At 37.3% G+C, this 16374-nt stretch overlaps 1 protein-coding gene across 1 annotated transcript; it reads right to left on the bottom strand.

The window, feature by feature from the left end:
• Positions 1–5105: 5105 nt before the first annotated feature.
• On the bottom strand, positions 5106–15031 carry LOC113062759 (potassium channel subfamily K member 3-like). Its single transcript, XM_026232721.1, has 2 exons — positions 14480–15031; positions 5106–6074 (listed from the first exon to the last, which is right to left on the bottom strand). Exons 1-2 carry the CDS (start codon positions 14931–14933, stop codon positions 5185–5187), a joined length of 1344 nt encoding a protein of 447 aa, XP_026088506.1. The 5' UTR covers positions 14934–15031; the 3' UTR covers positions 5106–5184.
• Positions 15032–16374: the final 1343 nt, after the last annotated feature.

Here is a 16374-nt window from a genome sequence, read left to right as displayed (position 1 = left end):
TATTACAGAAGGAAACTATGATCTAAATCATCTTAATCTTACAAACACATAGCTTTTCACTTCCCAAGACATTCACTGTTGGGCCGGAGAGGTGTGGATTATTGTGATGTTTTTATCAGCTGTTTGGACTGACGGCACCCATTCACTAACCTAAATAATGATTAAACAACTGTGCTTTTTATTAACAATCAATAGCTGCAAGATGGATTAACTGAAGAACTTGTGCAGCTTATCGACAAAAACGATATTAATACATATTTAACATCATGTGTTTATTGAACAGACAGCCGGGACATAAGTTGATTATGAGCGCAAAATACAATAAAACAGTTGAAAAATACATCCTTTACGAATGACATTTAACAGGCGCTTTCAAATAAGTGTTTAAACGATCAATTCAGCAAGAAATGTTTAGAGAATAGAAATGAGTTAATGTCAAGATTCTTCAATGAAGCAGAATTGGTATATTCCCTCCCTTTAACGACAGAAGTCCAGTGGATAAAGTGGCAAAAATAATGATTATTTAACTGAAATGTGAACACAAACACACAGTTCTCAGCTTTAATGTGTGCCCTCCACCCAACCACTTGTCAAATAGTTTCTTTGCCCTTAGGTGGATATATTATGCAGCTTCATTCCCAAATAGAAAGAGAGGCATGGATGAAGATGATCCGAACTGACATCTTTGCTGAGAAGGGGCAATCATTTTTTTGCAGGAGAAGGGAGATGAAGGAGATGGGAAAAACCCACAGTGACTCAACCTTCTGAGGTAGAGTAACATTAGCAGGGATGCTCTTTGATTTACAGTCAGTTAAAGAACAAACAGGATCAAGGCAGACATGTTTTGGGGAGGTATTACACTCTATCATGCAATGTGCAATTTTGGAACAAACGTTAGTAGCAATCTAAGGCACCCAGCAAACAATATCAAACTTGTTTTCATAAACGTGACATGACAAGCACCAAATGACGGGTTATTGATATTGTAGATATGTACGCAACTATGTGAAACTAGGATGTTAATACAATAACATATTGACGTATTGCTTAGATTATATTTCCTATGTGCTAAAAGTAGCAACAACAAGCACATTTGACATTTCTAAGAAATGACAGGCCCTCGTGATCTATATGTAAAATGATTCCACTTTGGATTTCCAAATCTTGAGTTTGGATTAGAAAACAGATTTTGATGACAGTTTAAGGTCTTTAAACGAAAAGCAGTGTCTTTTTGATTAATTGCTCTAAAATTGCAAATGCATACAATGTTAGAACAGAACAAGCCACTGCTGTTTTCACCTTAAGTATAGTTAAATCAAATTAAATATCCAGTTTCTAAAAATTAGTGATGTTATATTAAGTATTTCATATTCTTACTTGCTATTATTGCTGTAAACTTTATTAATCAGCATCCTATTGCCTCATTTGAAAGCTTTTATAAAGACATTACCGAGAAAATTGGCCTAAAACAATGTTTGTTGGTGGTTTTATTTTTAAAAATTGGCTTGGCTTGATTAAAATTATTTTCTAAATTGTAAATAAAAGATTGCAAAAACAAACATTTTCATCCATTTGGAATAACGTGATGATTTGTGCACTATAAGAGCAGAAGAAAGTATATCGGGTCCATTCAGATTTCACATCGAACTTAAAAGATCATCTGTGCACTCTTGGCTACAGCGCTAATGCTTATAATTTTCATCTAAAGTGCAACTTCAAATACAATATAATCCTATTCAATTATATAATCCAATATTATTTTAAAACATAGATGATACAATAGCTACAATAATGCAAACAAATAATTATTCAGACAAACATAGTGATGGGTTAAAATAATAGTGGATATAAAACAGAAAAGATAAATGAACAATACAACTCATTGTGAATGTGAGTTTGAGTGTGGAACAAAACAAAATCATATAGCTCTTAGTCAGGTTAGATCCCATATTTAATTTTACATGGATTAAAAAAAAGGCTATAAGGAATATACTTGCAGTCTTTGCAAATTTATAAAGCTCCTCAAAATTTTTCCAATCGGCATGTTGTTGAACAGCGATGCAATCCTTTGAATGCACTTCTATCCCTCAAAGCCTTGTTTTCACTGAGTGCTGCAGAGATGACATAAATCGTAGGTTCCATGGTTCTGAAGACAAAATGTTTTATGAACGGTTTTTTGATTAAATGTCTGAAATAAGGTGCGTGGTTTACACAAGCTCAAGATGTTTTCACATTTTAGACTATGACATTAACTACATCAGTAGTAACACGTGACTAAATGGCATTGCAGAAGTTACTTATTAGACACGTTTCACAGCTTTGTTGTGTTTATAATTGCACTCTTCCAAACTATTTTGATTCAAGCTTTCAAAGAGGCCATATCACGTCGCTAAAAATCACATAATTTTGTACATTTGGTGTAATGCAATGTTTATGTTGTTAAAGGTTCAAAAAACATTATTGTTTCTCCTCTATGCCTCGCCTTTCTGAGAAGCGATGTGTGCACTGATTGGCTAGCTATTCAGTGCTATCCATTGGCCAGCTATCCAGCATCCATGATTGGCTGAGTGCCTCAAGCGTGTGACAGAAATGTTATGCCCCTTAACATACTGTGATGCCATGTGTCCCGGCGCGACGAGACAGCACCAATAAAAACCCATTTCAAACGAAGCATTGGTTGCTTCCAGTGGGGACATAATTACTGATTATAATGACTTATACTGTATTATTATGCCTTGCGTTGCATATTGCGCCATGTAAACATAAAACCGGCATTTTGTAATTGGAGAAACGACAAACAACAAGCACTACTCTGTACTGATCAAAACTCTTGTTTGAATCATCAGTGGCAAATCCTTTAAATATGAAAACGTACTTACAGACTATAATTCAGAAGCGCCAGACTGTCCTTGCAAAGTTGGAATTGCACCTCTTTATAGAAATAGCTTTTGTGCAGAACCAGGATCAGCATACAGGCCTTCATTAAAATGCACTGCACACATCAGTATATTTGGGTTGAACTGTTCTAGAACAGTGTTGTAAATTCAACTTAAAGGGGGGATGAAATGCTCGTTTTCACTCAATATCCTGTTAACCTTGAGTACCTATAGAGTAGTACTGCATCCTTCATAACTCCAAAAAGTCTTTAGTTTTATTATATTCATAAGAGAAAGATAGTCTGTACCGATTTTTCCCGGAAAAACACGACAGGCTGGAGGCGTGACATGTGGGCGGAGCTAAAGAATCACGAGCGCCAGTAGGCTTTTGCGTTGAGAGCGTTTGGAAGCTGTGACACAGATCCAGAGGCTGAAATTTAACAAGAGCAGCATCAGCAAATGACGTCTCTATGTGGTATGTACTAAAACTGTATATATTTGCTTAGTGGTTTTGGAAAATGACTAAGTTCCACTTTATGTCGTCTTTTTTTTTTTTTTTTTTAAAGCTGTACATGTGGGAAGTGCAGTTTGATGACAACATCGCATGTTGTTTACTTGATGTGCTTACGCGCCGATAGCTAAGTTCACAACACAGAGATATTTGAAGCAGTTTTACTCACCGCCTGTGGTTCCAACACATGATCGTGACCCTTTTTCGTTGTGACTGCATTATCCTTAAGAAATAAACAATGTGCAAACCCGGCATCAAACTGGGCCTTGTAAACAAGCAACTTCGAAATGCAGGGAACAAACAAAAACACTTGCTCAACTCTGTTGATGCTCTGTAAAAATAAACTCCATCCACTGGTCCCTTAATGCTGTTTTTTTTTTTTTTTTGGTAATCTGTGCAGGGTTGTCTTGCCCTGGCAACCAAAAACACACTTCTTTTGTGACTTTTCGCGACGCTCTCGCTCTGATCAGTGAAATGTCTGTGCTGCTCAGCCTCGCTATACGGGAGCGCGCGCTCTTCCGGCAGAAGTGCCTCAGGACCCATATAAGGAAATTCCGCTCCATCTAACGTCACACAGAGCCATACTCGAAAAAAACTTTCCGAAACTTGTGACAAACCGGAAGAGGTTTTTTTGGAACAAAAATACTCCTTCAAACGTACAACTTAATTTTTGAAACTTTGTCCATGTTTAGCATGGGAATCCAACTCTTTAACAGTGTAAAAAACTCAGTATGCATGAAATAGCATTTCACCCCCCCTTTAACCACTAATTTCTAGTGTTGTGACCACATCGAAAAACAGCGTCTCCACGATGTGACGGCAGCAGCAACAATATTACAGTGAGACTCAAAGTTACGCTTCTTTCTTTGCGTGAACATTTGGGCAGCGTTATGCATTTCTTCCCACACAATGATGTAGACATGTGGGGGCGTGTTTAAAACGAGGTGTTTTAGGGGGGCGTGGAAGAGTCTTAACTTTTATAAAGAATATCTCTTTTGGTTTGAGACTTTAGTCTTTGCAACTTTAGGGATCTCATCTATGCATGAACAGCTTGTTACACTCCAAAAACTTGCATCATATGACCCCTTTATGAGTATTTAGTTCAGTATTTATAGCCTATGTTTAGCTTTTAAGTTCTGGCGATGGAATTTATGCTTCAAAATTCATAAAAGTTGTTTTAATTTACGAAGATTATTATGATGAACAAAACTTTGAGGGAACGAGCTAAGCTTCGGGTTGGCCTACAAAAATACAACATCACTGCAGCACTCGGCTCCTATCAGAAATTCAATATGGCACTCCCTGACCAAGGTTTATACTAATCATTAGCAAAGATCTCATATAAAATAATAGTTTACTATTTACTTTACTAATTACTATTACTTCCTAAATCCTGCAAAGATAATAAAGTATTCACTGTAGAAACAGTTGCATCACAAAAACGATCTATTCAGCTCAAAACCAGAAGAGCCTGACACTTTGGGACTTGTTGGTTTTGAAGGACCTGCATTTACCCTTGAGCTCAGTGGAGAGCAAGCAGTTTGTGTTTTGTCTTTTCTCAAAATCCTGAAAGTGTACCTCAAATGATACAGGCCGTTACCCTGTTTTTATTGCACGCTGCTACGTCCCCGGTCCTCAAGCAGCACCTGTCCCCCATCTATCGCTACATTACATATATATATTTGACTGACAGAGGATCCGAGCAGCTTAGAAGCAGCGTTTTTTTCAACCCCAAGTATAACAGTGGTTGGTTTTGTAAGGCGAAAGAGATTCACATGCAATACATCCTCCGGCCCTCTAGATGGAGCTGCGGCGTTTGGAGAGTCTTTGGTAATGTGCTGGGCAGAGGAGGCCCGTGTACACTGAACTGGTGGCCAAGTGCTCCTGCAAGGCACTGCACACGCAGCCGTTGGAGTGGAGGGCATCGGAGGTCTCGCTGTGCTCCATGTAGGTGTCTGAAGTGGACAGATCGTGAGAGATAATCATGGGAATTGAGTAGCGCATCTTCTCCTGGCTTTTGTACCAGAGACAAGAGCACATAGACTGGAAATGCAGCACTTCGGCGTAGACATTACACAACCCTTTCCCGGACCCTCCTCCGTGGCCCGCAGTGGATGAAGACGGCGGGTCGGACATGCAATGGTTGGTTCCAGTGCCGCCGGTCTGTCTGTTTCGGGACAGCAGCGTACGCTGTTCGGCATCGCGCCGTTCATCCTCAGCATTCATGGTCATGAAACGCAGAACCACCAGGTTCAGGAAGGCGCCGATGACCGTGAGTCCCGTGAGGATATACATGAAGCTAAACGCGACGTATTGGGGGTTGGTTTGTAACGCATTATCTTTCTGCAGGGCTACATAGTCCCCAAAACCAATGGTGGTGAGGGTTATGAAGCAGTAATAATACGCATGGAAGAAGCTCCAGTCCTCATAGCGGGAGAAAGCCGCTGCTCCTACACACAAGGTGCTCATGCAGGAAATCAAGCCAATGCACACCATGTTGGCCATCGAGACCTCTGTGTTCCGAAGGCCAAGACACTTTTTGAGACGGTGCAAGAGGTACTTGACAAAGGTGTTGATGCGTTCACCCAGACTCTGGAACATCACCAGCGTGAGGGGGATCCCCAGGAGGGCGTAGAACATGCAGAACACCTTCCCACCATCCGTGCTGGGGGCCGCATGACCATATCCTAGAAAATAGAATGGACGTAATTCATTATTTTTAGGGTTGTCAATAATCAATCTCATAAATTATGCAATATTACGGTACAAAGGACATCAAAAGAGAGGATGAAGGCCGACACAAAAAGGAGAAAAAACTGTACAGGCGAAGCAAGCTCATTGTTGTGCAAAATATAGGAAGAAAAATATTTTTAAAAATTATATCAATCAAGGTCAATCAAGCACAGCTGCTTAGTTTACAGCGGTAACCAAGGAAATGCTATATCACTGCTGTTCCGTAAGCACCACCTGCTGTCAGAGAGTGGATTTACATTTTCATTCCATCTGTGTCGGTTTTGTTTCGTGCAGGTGTCTTTTGTAGCATAATTTCACAAAATCTAGAGCCAGACCATTTAGTTTTTGCAGAATTGAAATGAGAAATTATAATACAAAAATGACAAACACCAGCTCATGCTGCTAATTTTAAAAGACTATATATATATAAATGATGAAGATCTGCTCCACAGGATTCCAGTGTTACAAATTCTCAATCTTGTTTGCTAAAATATTCCCATTTGCGATGAAAGGTGACTGTTAGTACAATATCCCTACTATCCCTGCATCTGTTCAGTTTTTTTTTTTTTTAAATTGAGATTCATCTTGCTTGATCTTCTGTAATTGTATTTGCATTGCACTTTGATGGAGTCCAGTTGCTCTTATTATAGAAGCAGCATGAATTATTTCTTTGAGAGCGGCTCAGTCGAGCCATCTGTACGTACAGGCTGCTGTTTAGAGTTCATTCTCATGTCTCTGCTTCTCTCCATCCATTCAGCTTACATCTCCTAAAATAACTCTTTTTTTTTTCTGAATCATTATCATCAAATGTGCTGCAGTCACTGCAAATCCATTCAGTAGTTGAACACATATTATAAAGGGTTTGGGGATTAAATACTTAGAAAAGGTGTGAGAGGAATGGATGGTGCAATATTAAGAATTAAAGATGTTTGCCACTGGTTAAATTACAGTATAACCCATATTAAGGGACAAACATAATAGCTGATAATAATAAATATAAGGGACAAAATGTAATATATATGTACCTAAGTGTGTGCATGTGTTTGTTAAAGGCAGATCAAAGGATTATCTGGGATGCATCCACCTTTATTAGAATTACATCACTGTCAGCTCACCAGTCCCACATCGAGGATTAATGAAATTATTAATAATCAAATTATCCTATGGCACATATAAAACAGCTTTATAGGACCCTCCACAGATGTTTCAGGATATATGAAGAAATAAAAAATCCCACTTGTGTATTTATGTATATAATCATTGTTATATTTGTGTGTGTGTACACGTGCTGAGCTGTTATGTTTAGTAGGCTATATGTAATTATAGCAGTGTTTTGGGGCTTGACAGAATCTGGTCAGATGTCCCGCTACTGTCACTTTTAATCATTCACATCTTGCTGAAAATCGAGATGGCGAACCAGTGTTGCAGAGTCATGTGATTATATAATGCTATTTGGTTTTCTCTTTTACGCAAGACAGCACTTAGTTACTTGATGATAAACGTCAGATTCTTTGATATAGTCGTACTACATTTTCAATTTTGTACAATTTGTATTATTGTTAAACACATTTGCATAAACACAGGGCTCTTATACTCACCAAGGCAGAATTTATTTTATATAATGAATACATTTAAAAATGACTGTTTTATATTTTAGTATATTTTGTAATGTAAATTTATTCCTGTTATGTTAAAACTGAATTTTCAGCATCATTACTCCAGTCTTCAGTGTCACATGATCCTTCAGAAATTATCCTTACATACTCATCTCATCTTTTTTTTTTGTGATGATTTGATGAATTTCTTTGATTAATAGAAAGTTCAGGTTCAGTTTGCAGTTTAAGCTGTTGTTGTGCTCATTCACAGATTATTGTTATTGTTATGTTATTATAAAGAATAAAGATTATAAAGAATGGTATCAAAATATCCTGCAAGAGCGACTTCTTCCAACAATACATGAGCAATTTGGTGATGATCTGTGCATTTTCCAGCATGATGAAGCACCATGTCACAGAGTGATAAAGAAGTGGCTCAAAGATCATTACATTGAAATTTTGGATTTTGCCCATGGCCAGGCAACTCCCCGAATCTCAGTCATATAGAAAACCTGTGGTCAGTCCTCAAAAGGCAAGTGGACAAGCAGAAGGACACAAATTGCGATCAGCTCTGAGAACTAATAAGTCAAGAATGGATCACCATCAGTCAGGATTTGGCCCAGAAGCTAATATCCAGCATGCCAGAGGAAACTGCAGAGGTTATGAAGAACAAGGGTCAACACTGTAGATACTGACTCATGACATGTTGACCCTGGACCACAAAACCTGTCTTAAGTCGCTGGGGTATATTTTTAGCAATAGCCAAAAAAACATTGTTTGGGTAAAAATTATAGATTTTTCTTTTATGCCAAAAATCATTAGGATCATTTTCCATGAAGATATTTTGAAAAGTTTTCTACTGTAAATATATAAAACCTTAATATTTTATTAGTAATATGCATTGCAAAGAATTCATTAGGACAATTTCAAAGGAGATTTCTCAGCATTAAAAAAAAAAAAAAAAAAAAAAAATTCACCCTCAGATTCCAGATTGTCAAATAGTTGTATCTCTGCCGATATTGTCCATATATTGTCCTAATAAACCATTCATCAATGGAAAGCTTATTTATTTAGCTTTCAGATGATGTATAAATCTCAATTTCGAAAATTTACACACCTGTCAACTGTCACTCACGTTTTTGAAGATAGACTTGAATGTGCATGATACAAACCTACATTTTTATAATTCATGACTGAAAACATTTTGATTTTGATGTACCATTTACATGGTAATGCGATGTCTGATTTTAAAATGGGTTTTAAAGAATGAATTTTGAGATTTTATGTTTTCAAGTGATATATAACTTCTGATGATTTCTAAAATGTGATAGAGAAAAAGGCAACGAGGAAATCTTTTTTTTAAACAAAGGTCAAAACTCCTTTTGTAATGTAGATTTCTGAGGCTGCACTCTTGTCATAAATTAATCTATTACTTTTCCTACATAATTTTTAACTAAGATCATTGGTAAAATATATATTTGGGAGTCTTAGACCTTTCCAACGATATATAGTTTGTCAAGATTAGATTAGATTTGATTGTAATATAGTATAGTCAACGTAGGCGTCCCGTATACGGGACGGGGTGACAGTTAGGTTAAAACCACGGGTCCATGGTCTCATATATGCTTTTTGTCAATAAAAGCATTTATAGCTTATGATATGCTTATCACTGTTTTTTTTTAAAAAAAAAATCTACTAAAGCAGCAAACTGTCCAATGCATTTTCCAAATTGTCCAATGCATGCCCTTTTCCAAATGTCTTACTCTGAAGAAGAAAAAAAAAAGTACAGTATAGATTTTCACTCAGAAATTGCTAGTAAATTCCACAAACAATTACAAATAAATGGCAGGTAACACGCTGAATTAAACTTAAAATTTTGAAGAAGATATACTAAAACTAAAAAGGTATTTTATTGTAAAACATACTCCAATATATACACACACACACACACACACACACACACACACACACACACACACACACACACATATATATATATATATATATATATATATATATATATTTTTTTTTTTTTACAGTGCATGCTTTATTTTATTCTGACTATAACATGTTGACATAAATATATGATATAATACAATGCATATTATATTGTACAAAACCTGGCACTGGGGCAGTAGCCTTTAAAAGGGACATTTTAGTATCCAAATATTACATATTAGTATCTTAATAATACCTATTTGTACCTTTTGAAGGTGACAAGCTTTTATATGCTTTTTTTTTTTTTTGAGAGAGAGAGAGAGCATCAAGTCAAGTCAGGTTTATTAATATTGCACTTAATCCAATACAGCAGCTTTACAGAGTGTAATATAACTGCGTATAGAGTTATGGGGTAATATAATAACAGAGCTTTGTTTGGATGCAGAAACGGGTCTTTTATGATGACTGATGGTGACTGTCCATGCAAAGCACCAGTGATGCTGTCACTACTGGGCAACTGGCCATGTGTCACACTGGATGAACATGTATCCACATATAGTAAGCATAATTGCACTGCACAAAGTCAGGCTAACAACATCCCAAGGCCATTTGCTTAAACATCTGTTTCTCAGATAACCAGCCGGTTTGTGGAGTAGATAAGATTTTGTCACCCTTTCAACCGATCTTCATTTGTGCATTCATTTATGCATGCATTAACCCAATCACTGTTTAAAAATGTAGCATTCTGTGAGCTCAGTGGGAACATCTGTGGGACAACGGCATCATGTAAATGATTTTGGATGAAATATCGATGGATTTAAGTGTGGGTAAAACTAAATTAGTTGTAAAAATTGTATCTTGCCATGTAGATACACCGGATCCTGTACATAATATCAGCAAACAATGATTTTTCTGTTCGTTTTAGGGCAGGATATGTGGTGCATTGCATGTTGTAATCTCTCTATAAGTGTCTTAGCACCGCCGGTGTCATAAAAAGGTCTATCCAGCTGGCTGGTTGACTTTTGGTAAAGTGGCATATTAAATAAATAAAGTAATACATTCAAATGCTGCAAATATAAGGCACTGATAGTCCCTAGATTGTCCTTTTGAAACACTGGCTGAGTCACTAAAGCTGTCAAGCTGATCAACAGATTCTCTATGTGAAAAGTTGTCTGAAATGTATAAAGTGCAAAAAGCCACAGATTCCGACTGATGTATGACCTGCTGCTCTGCTGGCCAGGAGGCTGTTTGTTTTTTCAGTTCACATTCTTTCCATTCAAAACACTCCTTCCCTGCAGAGGAGGACAGAAGAGGTGCTCATGTCCTGCTGCACTGTCGCCGGACCCTGGAACCCTACTCATCCCACATCTTTCACATCAACGTTCACAACGTTTTTCTAGCGTTTTTGGATTTAAAATCCCCCAAAAAACCATGCTGAACAATTTTAGATTTTCTTTCATCAAATTGTCAATTTGTCAACGACTTTTATTCCTTTTACACAAGACATTCACTCACTGGGCACATCAGCTGTGAAAGTGACAAGAAACCTGCAAGAAGCAACTGAATATCATTTTGAAGAAATGTTGGCACAGACATGTTTTTTAATTACCTTGGGTTGCATTATGTTACACACAGGCTAATAGTACACCTCACTCATTAATTAATCGGATGTTGGATGACTAATTAATTAGCTGACCTTACCCGGGAAGTTCAGTGTCTATAATACTAATACTACTAATAAAAATCTCTCTCCATTTCTACTATTTTAAGTTATTTCCTAATTGTGGGAAATGAGTCAATTTCTAAGAGTGATTAACTGAAGCGCGCTGAAGAACCCCCCCCCCCCCCCCCCCCCCCCAAAAGCTGCAGTAGGGAACTTTTGTAAATATATATTTTTTTACATATTTGTTAAACCTGTAATTATGTCCTGACAGTAGAATATAAGACAGATACTCTGTGAAAAAATCAAGCTCCTCTGGCTCCTCCCAGTGTCCTATTGCCATTTGCAGAAACTCCATCGCTCCCGTTAAGAAATAACCAATCAGAGCTGCGGTCCGTAACTTTGTTTGTGTTCAAAATGTAGAAAAATGTATATAATAAGTGAGTAGACCATGAATCCATTTTCCAAACCGTGTTTTTAGCTTGTCCTGAATCACTAGGGTACACCTATAATAAGTGTTTATATTCGGACTATTTTAGATTGCTTCGGGGGCACCGCGGCGGAGTAACCCAGTACCTTTGTGATTCTTCATAGACATAAACAGAGAGAAGTAGATCCGGCTACGATGTTCTTCCGCAAGACACAAGCAGTCCTGTTTATTAACCGCTAGAGCGTCAAAAGTTCCCTACCGCAGCTTTAATATTCAAAATATTAAATGAGTTTTAAAAACAACTTTTTTAGCTATAGTTTTATCTGTGGGTGAGTCATGTGCTATAAAATCTTCCCATCTTTAAATCAGCTGATCTGGTCACCAAACTAAACTTGTAAGGATGTAAGGAAGGAAGATTTCTGAGACAGTATTGATTGACCCCTCATCTAGATATTCGGGCGTACACATCTACCTCAATATCTATGCTTGTTACGGTCCTGCTTGGTTATACAGAACTGCGGGCTGATAATTACAGCACGGACTTCCACTAGACTAATGGATCAGGTTAGCTGAGTGAACTAAGCCGATACCACAGACCGCAGATAGTAAACAGTTCCTTGTTTACAGAGTGTCCTGCATTGACAATAAGGTGCTGGCAGGCTGGCTGCCTAACTGATGATTAGATTACTCACGGCAAGTGTACACAGTAACCTGATCTATAGCAGACACATGAAACAGACCTGACCATGGATGTGTCTGATAAGAGGAAACGCAGCACACATGACAATGGAAAAATTAATTAAGTTGAGTTTTTGTGAATCCGAAAATGCGGTTGAGATTTTAATATGATTTACAGTCCATTACATAATGAGCCGAGTTTAGTATATAATTTAGTCTTTATATTGTATGGAACAGACTTAACATGCAAACGTAATGTTTTCGGGGAAAATAACTGTATGTTAATTGCAATTTAATAAAACTTTATTATAGTTTAAATTTATATTAAATGCAAGTAATTGAACTTAAAGTAAGAGTGTTTTCGACCCACCTACATAATACTTAAGTGCAACTTTAAGTGCACGGTTAAAGTTGCAGTTTTAACACAGTTGAAACTGTAACCAAGTACTTTAGCGTGTTTGTCAGTGCATTAAAATAAATGTACTTCTTTACAAACCTTATTAAACCTAATGATTTAAAGTGTATTTAATGTATATTATTTTTTGGACATTGTCACAAAGTGCACTCTTTTAGGTAAACTTAAGTTAATAAGTACACATTCAAAACAATCAGTCACAAGCAGTATAATTATTATTTAAAGAGTAAGGAGTAAAAATGATGTATGTATTTTATATAATACACAGATGTATTATAAATGCATAAGGGAAAGTATTGTTGGTGCTCTAACTGGTCCCTGTTTGTTTGTTTGTTTATTTATAATTAATTTTCAACTTTTGTTCCATATATTTGTTCCACACACACACATATACCGTCAAATGAACAAAATATTTCACTCAAATGATATGAAATGATAAATAAGCAACTATAATATTACTCAAGAACAATAAATAAATGTTTGATGTCATTTTAGATTAAGCACAGCAGGTCACACTGCAGGACATTGCTGTCACTGCTCGACATGTCATGTCCACTCCGTATTTCCTATTGCCGCAAGACAGAATGAGACAGAGAGACACGGACAGATGAAGGCTGGTCACTGAACATGGTCTGTTGGTCTTTGGATGAATTAAAAGACCTTGTCCAACCCTGCTCTGTCAGCTAAGTGTCTGATTCTTCAAGAGCTGTCCGGTGTCACACACAGAGTACACTGCCAAGCTAAACCAAAGCCCACAGATGACTCAACATCTCTAGGAAGTCGGACTTTTTCTGAAGGTTGTGTAAGTTTAAGTACACACACTCTCGCTGGGTTGGTTCCTTTTCAAAAGGTACACTTTTCGACCTTTCAGGAACTAATATGTACCTTTATTGTACCAATATGGACTCTTAAGGTGTGCCTTTTGAAAAGGTTTTTCTGAGAGTGATGCATAAGCTATCTGTGTCCCTGCTGGACAATCCAGTTTGAGCTCGTCGCAGTGTTTTTGGAACATGGTAAGAGGACGTGTTGTGGCTGGTCTTTAAGATATTTGTTTGTTTGACCAGACCCCTAACAATCACTGCGGCCCCCTTAAGCTATAGTATGAGGAGACTGTAGATGATCTGCTGCTGGTCCACAACGGTCCACCAGCTTTAAACATCTAATAACCAACTAATGATCATATTAGATCAGCCAATGTCTTGTTTGGACCACATGCCACCCTAGATCTGCTAATGACCAATTTAGAGCAACTAACAGACGATTTAGCCCATCTAATAACCATCTTAGACTAGCTAGAAGAAATCAGTTAGCATGTTCCAAACACAGCTACCATTTTAAACTGGGGTTTCTATTATTTAAACACTCCCAAAATGATTTACAAAGCTATTAATCATCAGAAAATAAATTCGTTTGGATTAATTCAGCGTAACAAGAGTATTTTATTGTCTAAAATCCTCGTACTTTACTAATCAAACTGACGCAAATACGCAGATTAGTGGGCGACCAAGAACTAATTTATGATTTATCATGATCATATGCGCACAGTCTCGTATGACGAACTTGAACAAAACCACAGCAATTAAAAAAAAAAGTTTGATGAAGAAAACAAGTTGACGGACGCGAGATCTGGAAGTCTGACATACCTATAGTGGTGATGACCGTGATGGCGAAGTAAAAGGAGCCAGAGAACCTCCACTGGACCCCAGCCTTGTGCGGCTTCAGCTGCAGCACGACCCGCTCCAGCTCGTCGAAATGCAGCCTGCTCAAGTTATACTTGTCCATCAGCTCTCGCTTCCGATCGTCCAGGACTTTCTTTTGGGTGATCTCCATCTTGGACTCTAAAGCGTCAAAAACAGCCGCCCCGACGAGCAGATAAGTGAAAGTGCAGATGATTAACACGAGGGTCCTGATGTTTTGTCTCTTCATGGTCAGAGCGAATGAAACGAGCAGCAAACTTTGAGGAGTGATGGTGATGAGGAAGCGCCGGACAGTTTCATTGCGACGGGGCTCACTGAGCTGTTCCTTCAGCACCACGGGCGCACATCTGCCTGTTGAGTCAACACATCTCAGCCGAGCTTCATCTTCATGACCTCCCATTGGTACAAACCGGACAGGCCGTTTACACACAGATTTTAAAGGGAGCTAAACGCATTCTCTATAATAACCTCATTTTATATAGGGTGGGTTCAGCAAACATCAGGGAAAGTATGACAAATAAAGCAATGAAATGTAACAATGGTTCAAAAATAAAATTGCATGACATAACCATAGTGGAAGCGATCTAGCTTCAAGTAATAATATATATATATAAGTATGTGGATAACCATCATTGATTTTCATAGTATTTTTTTATATGAAAGTCAATGGCTGCTAATTGTCAACTGTTTATTTGCCAGCATTCTTCAAACTATCTTCTTATGTTCAACAGAAGGAAGAAAGTTATAGAGGTTTGGAGCATCTATCCTGGATAGAATCTGGATGTTTTGTGATATCCATACTATAGCACATGTCTGAAAGGGATTTTCCATGGTTTCTAGTTACTGCTGGTCCAAGCTGGTTTCGATAATGGATTAGCTGGACTGTTGGGTTGTGGGGCTGAAACCAAACTGGTAGACCTTAATTAAGTTGGTTAAAGCAATTAGTTCAGCTTTCACCAGTAACATACCTTTCACTATTTTTTTTCCCAAACATTATATTTGTTAAGCCAATGAGCATTTACAGAAGGATTACGATGACACAGACTAAACAATATTGTAATTATTGTTTTTTTTTTTTTTAGAAGGAGACTTTTGTAACGTTTTGTAGTATTTCACATACTTTTAAAACAGCCTCCCTTAGCTTAAGATTTGTCCCACAAAACATTTCAAATGAAATGCAGTGCCTAAGTATGCTCAAATGCCCATTTCACATTAAGATCAATACATACAATTTAGTAAAATCTCCCAAAACTATCCTAATTTCGTATCATTTTAAAAATTACATAATAAAAATTCAATTGATGTCGATCAATAATTGAGCTTAATGTAATGACCTCTCTCTGTATTGTTCATTCCCCCTTCATTTCCTGAAGGATGTGGTAAGTGAGACTAAATGAATTAGGAATGTGATACTGTCAGCTCAGATAATCAGCCTCGCTGGCTCTGCCCATGTTCAGACAACAGATACCGCAGATATCCCACAGTAACAGGTAGCAAAAAAACTGCCATCTTCATTTGGATAGAAACACTGATAGAAATAATAAAACTTGTCATAGGCAAAAAACGTTTTATTCATAATTGTATGGTTTATGTTGATTCAAAAATATTGGTCATATATATATAAAAAAAATATATATATATATATATATATATATAGAGGTCATATATATATATTAAAAAAAAATACCAAAAATTAAATACAGATTGTGATCTGTATTTAGTCAAATGACTTAGCCTAACTCTTAACCTTCAGGTCACGCTCATATACGTAATTACTGAATAACAGGTAAATAGTCAAGTGTACATGCATCGACTGACCATGAGGAGGCGTAGTTGTGCAA

The sequence above is a fragment of the Carassius auratus genome, chromosome 45 (genome assembly GCF_003368295.1).
Source record: "Carassius auratus strain Wakin chromosome 45, ASM336829v1, whole genome shotgun sequence".
NCBI lineage: Eukaryota > Metazoa > Chordata > Actinopteri > Cypriniformes > Cyprinidae > Carassius > Carassius auratus.
Note: the sequence above shows the minus strand (reverse complement) of the source record. Positions and strands in the feature narration are given on the sequence as shown.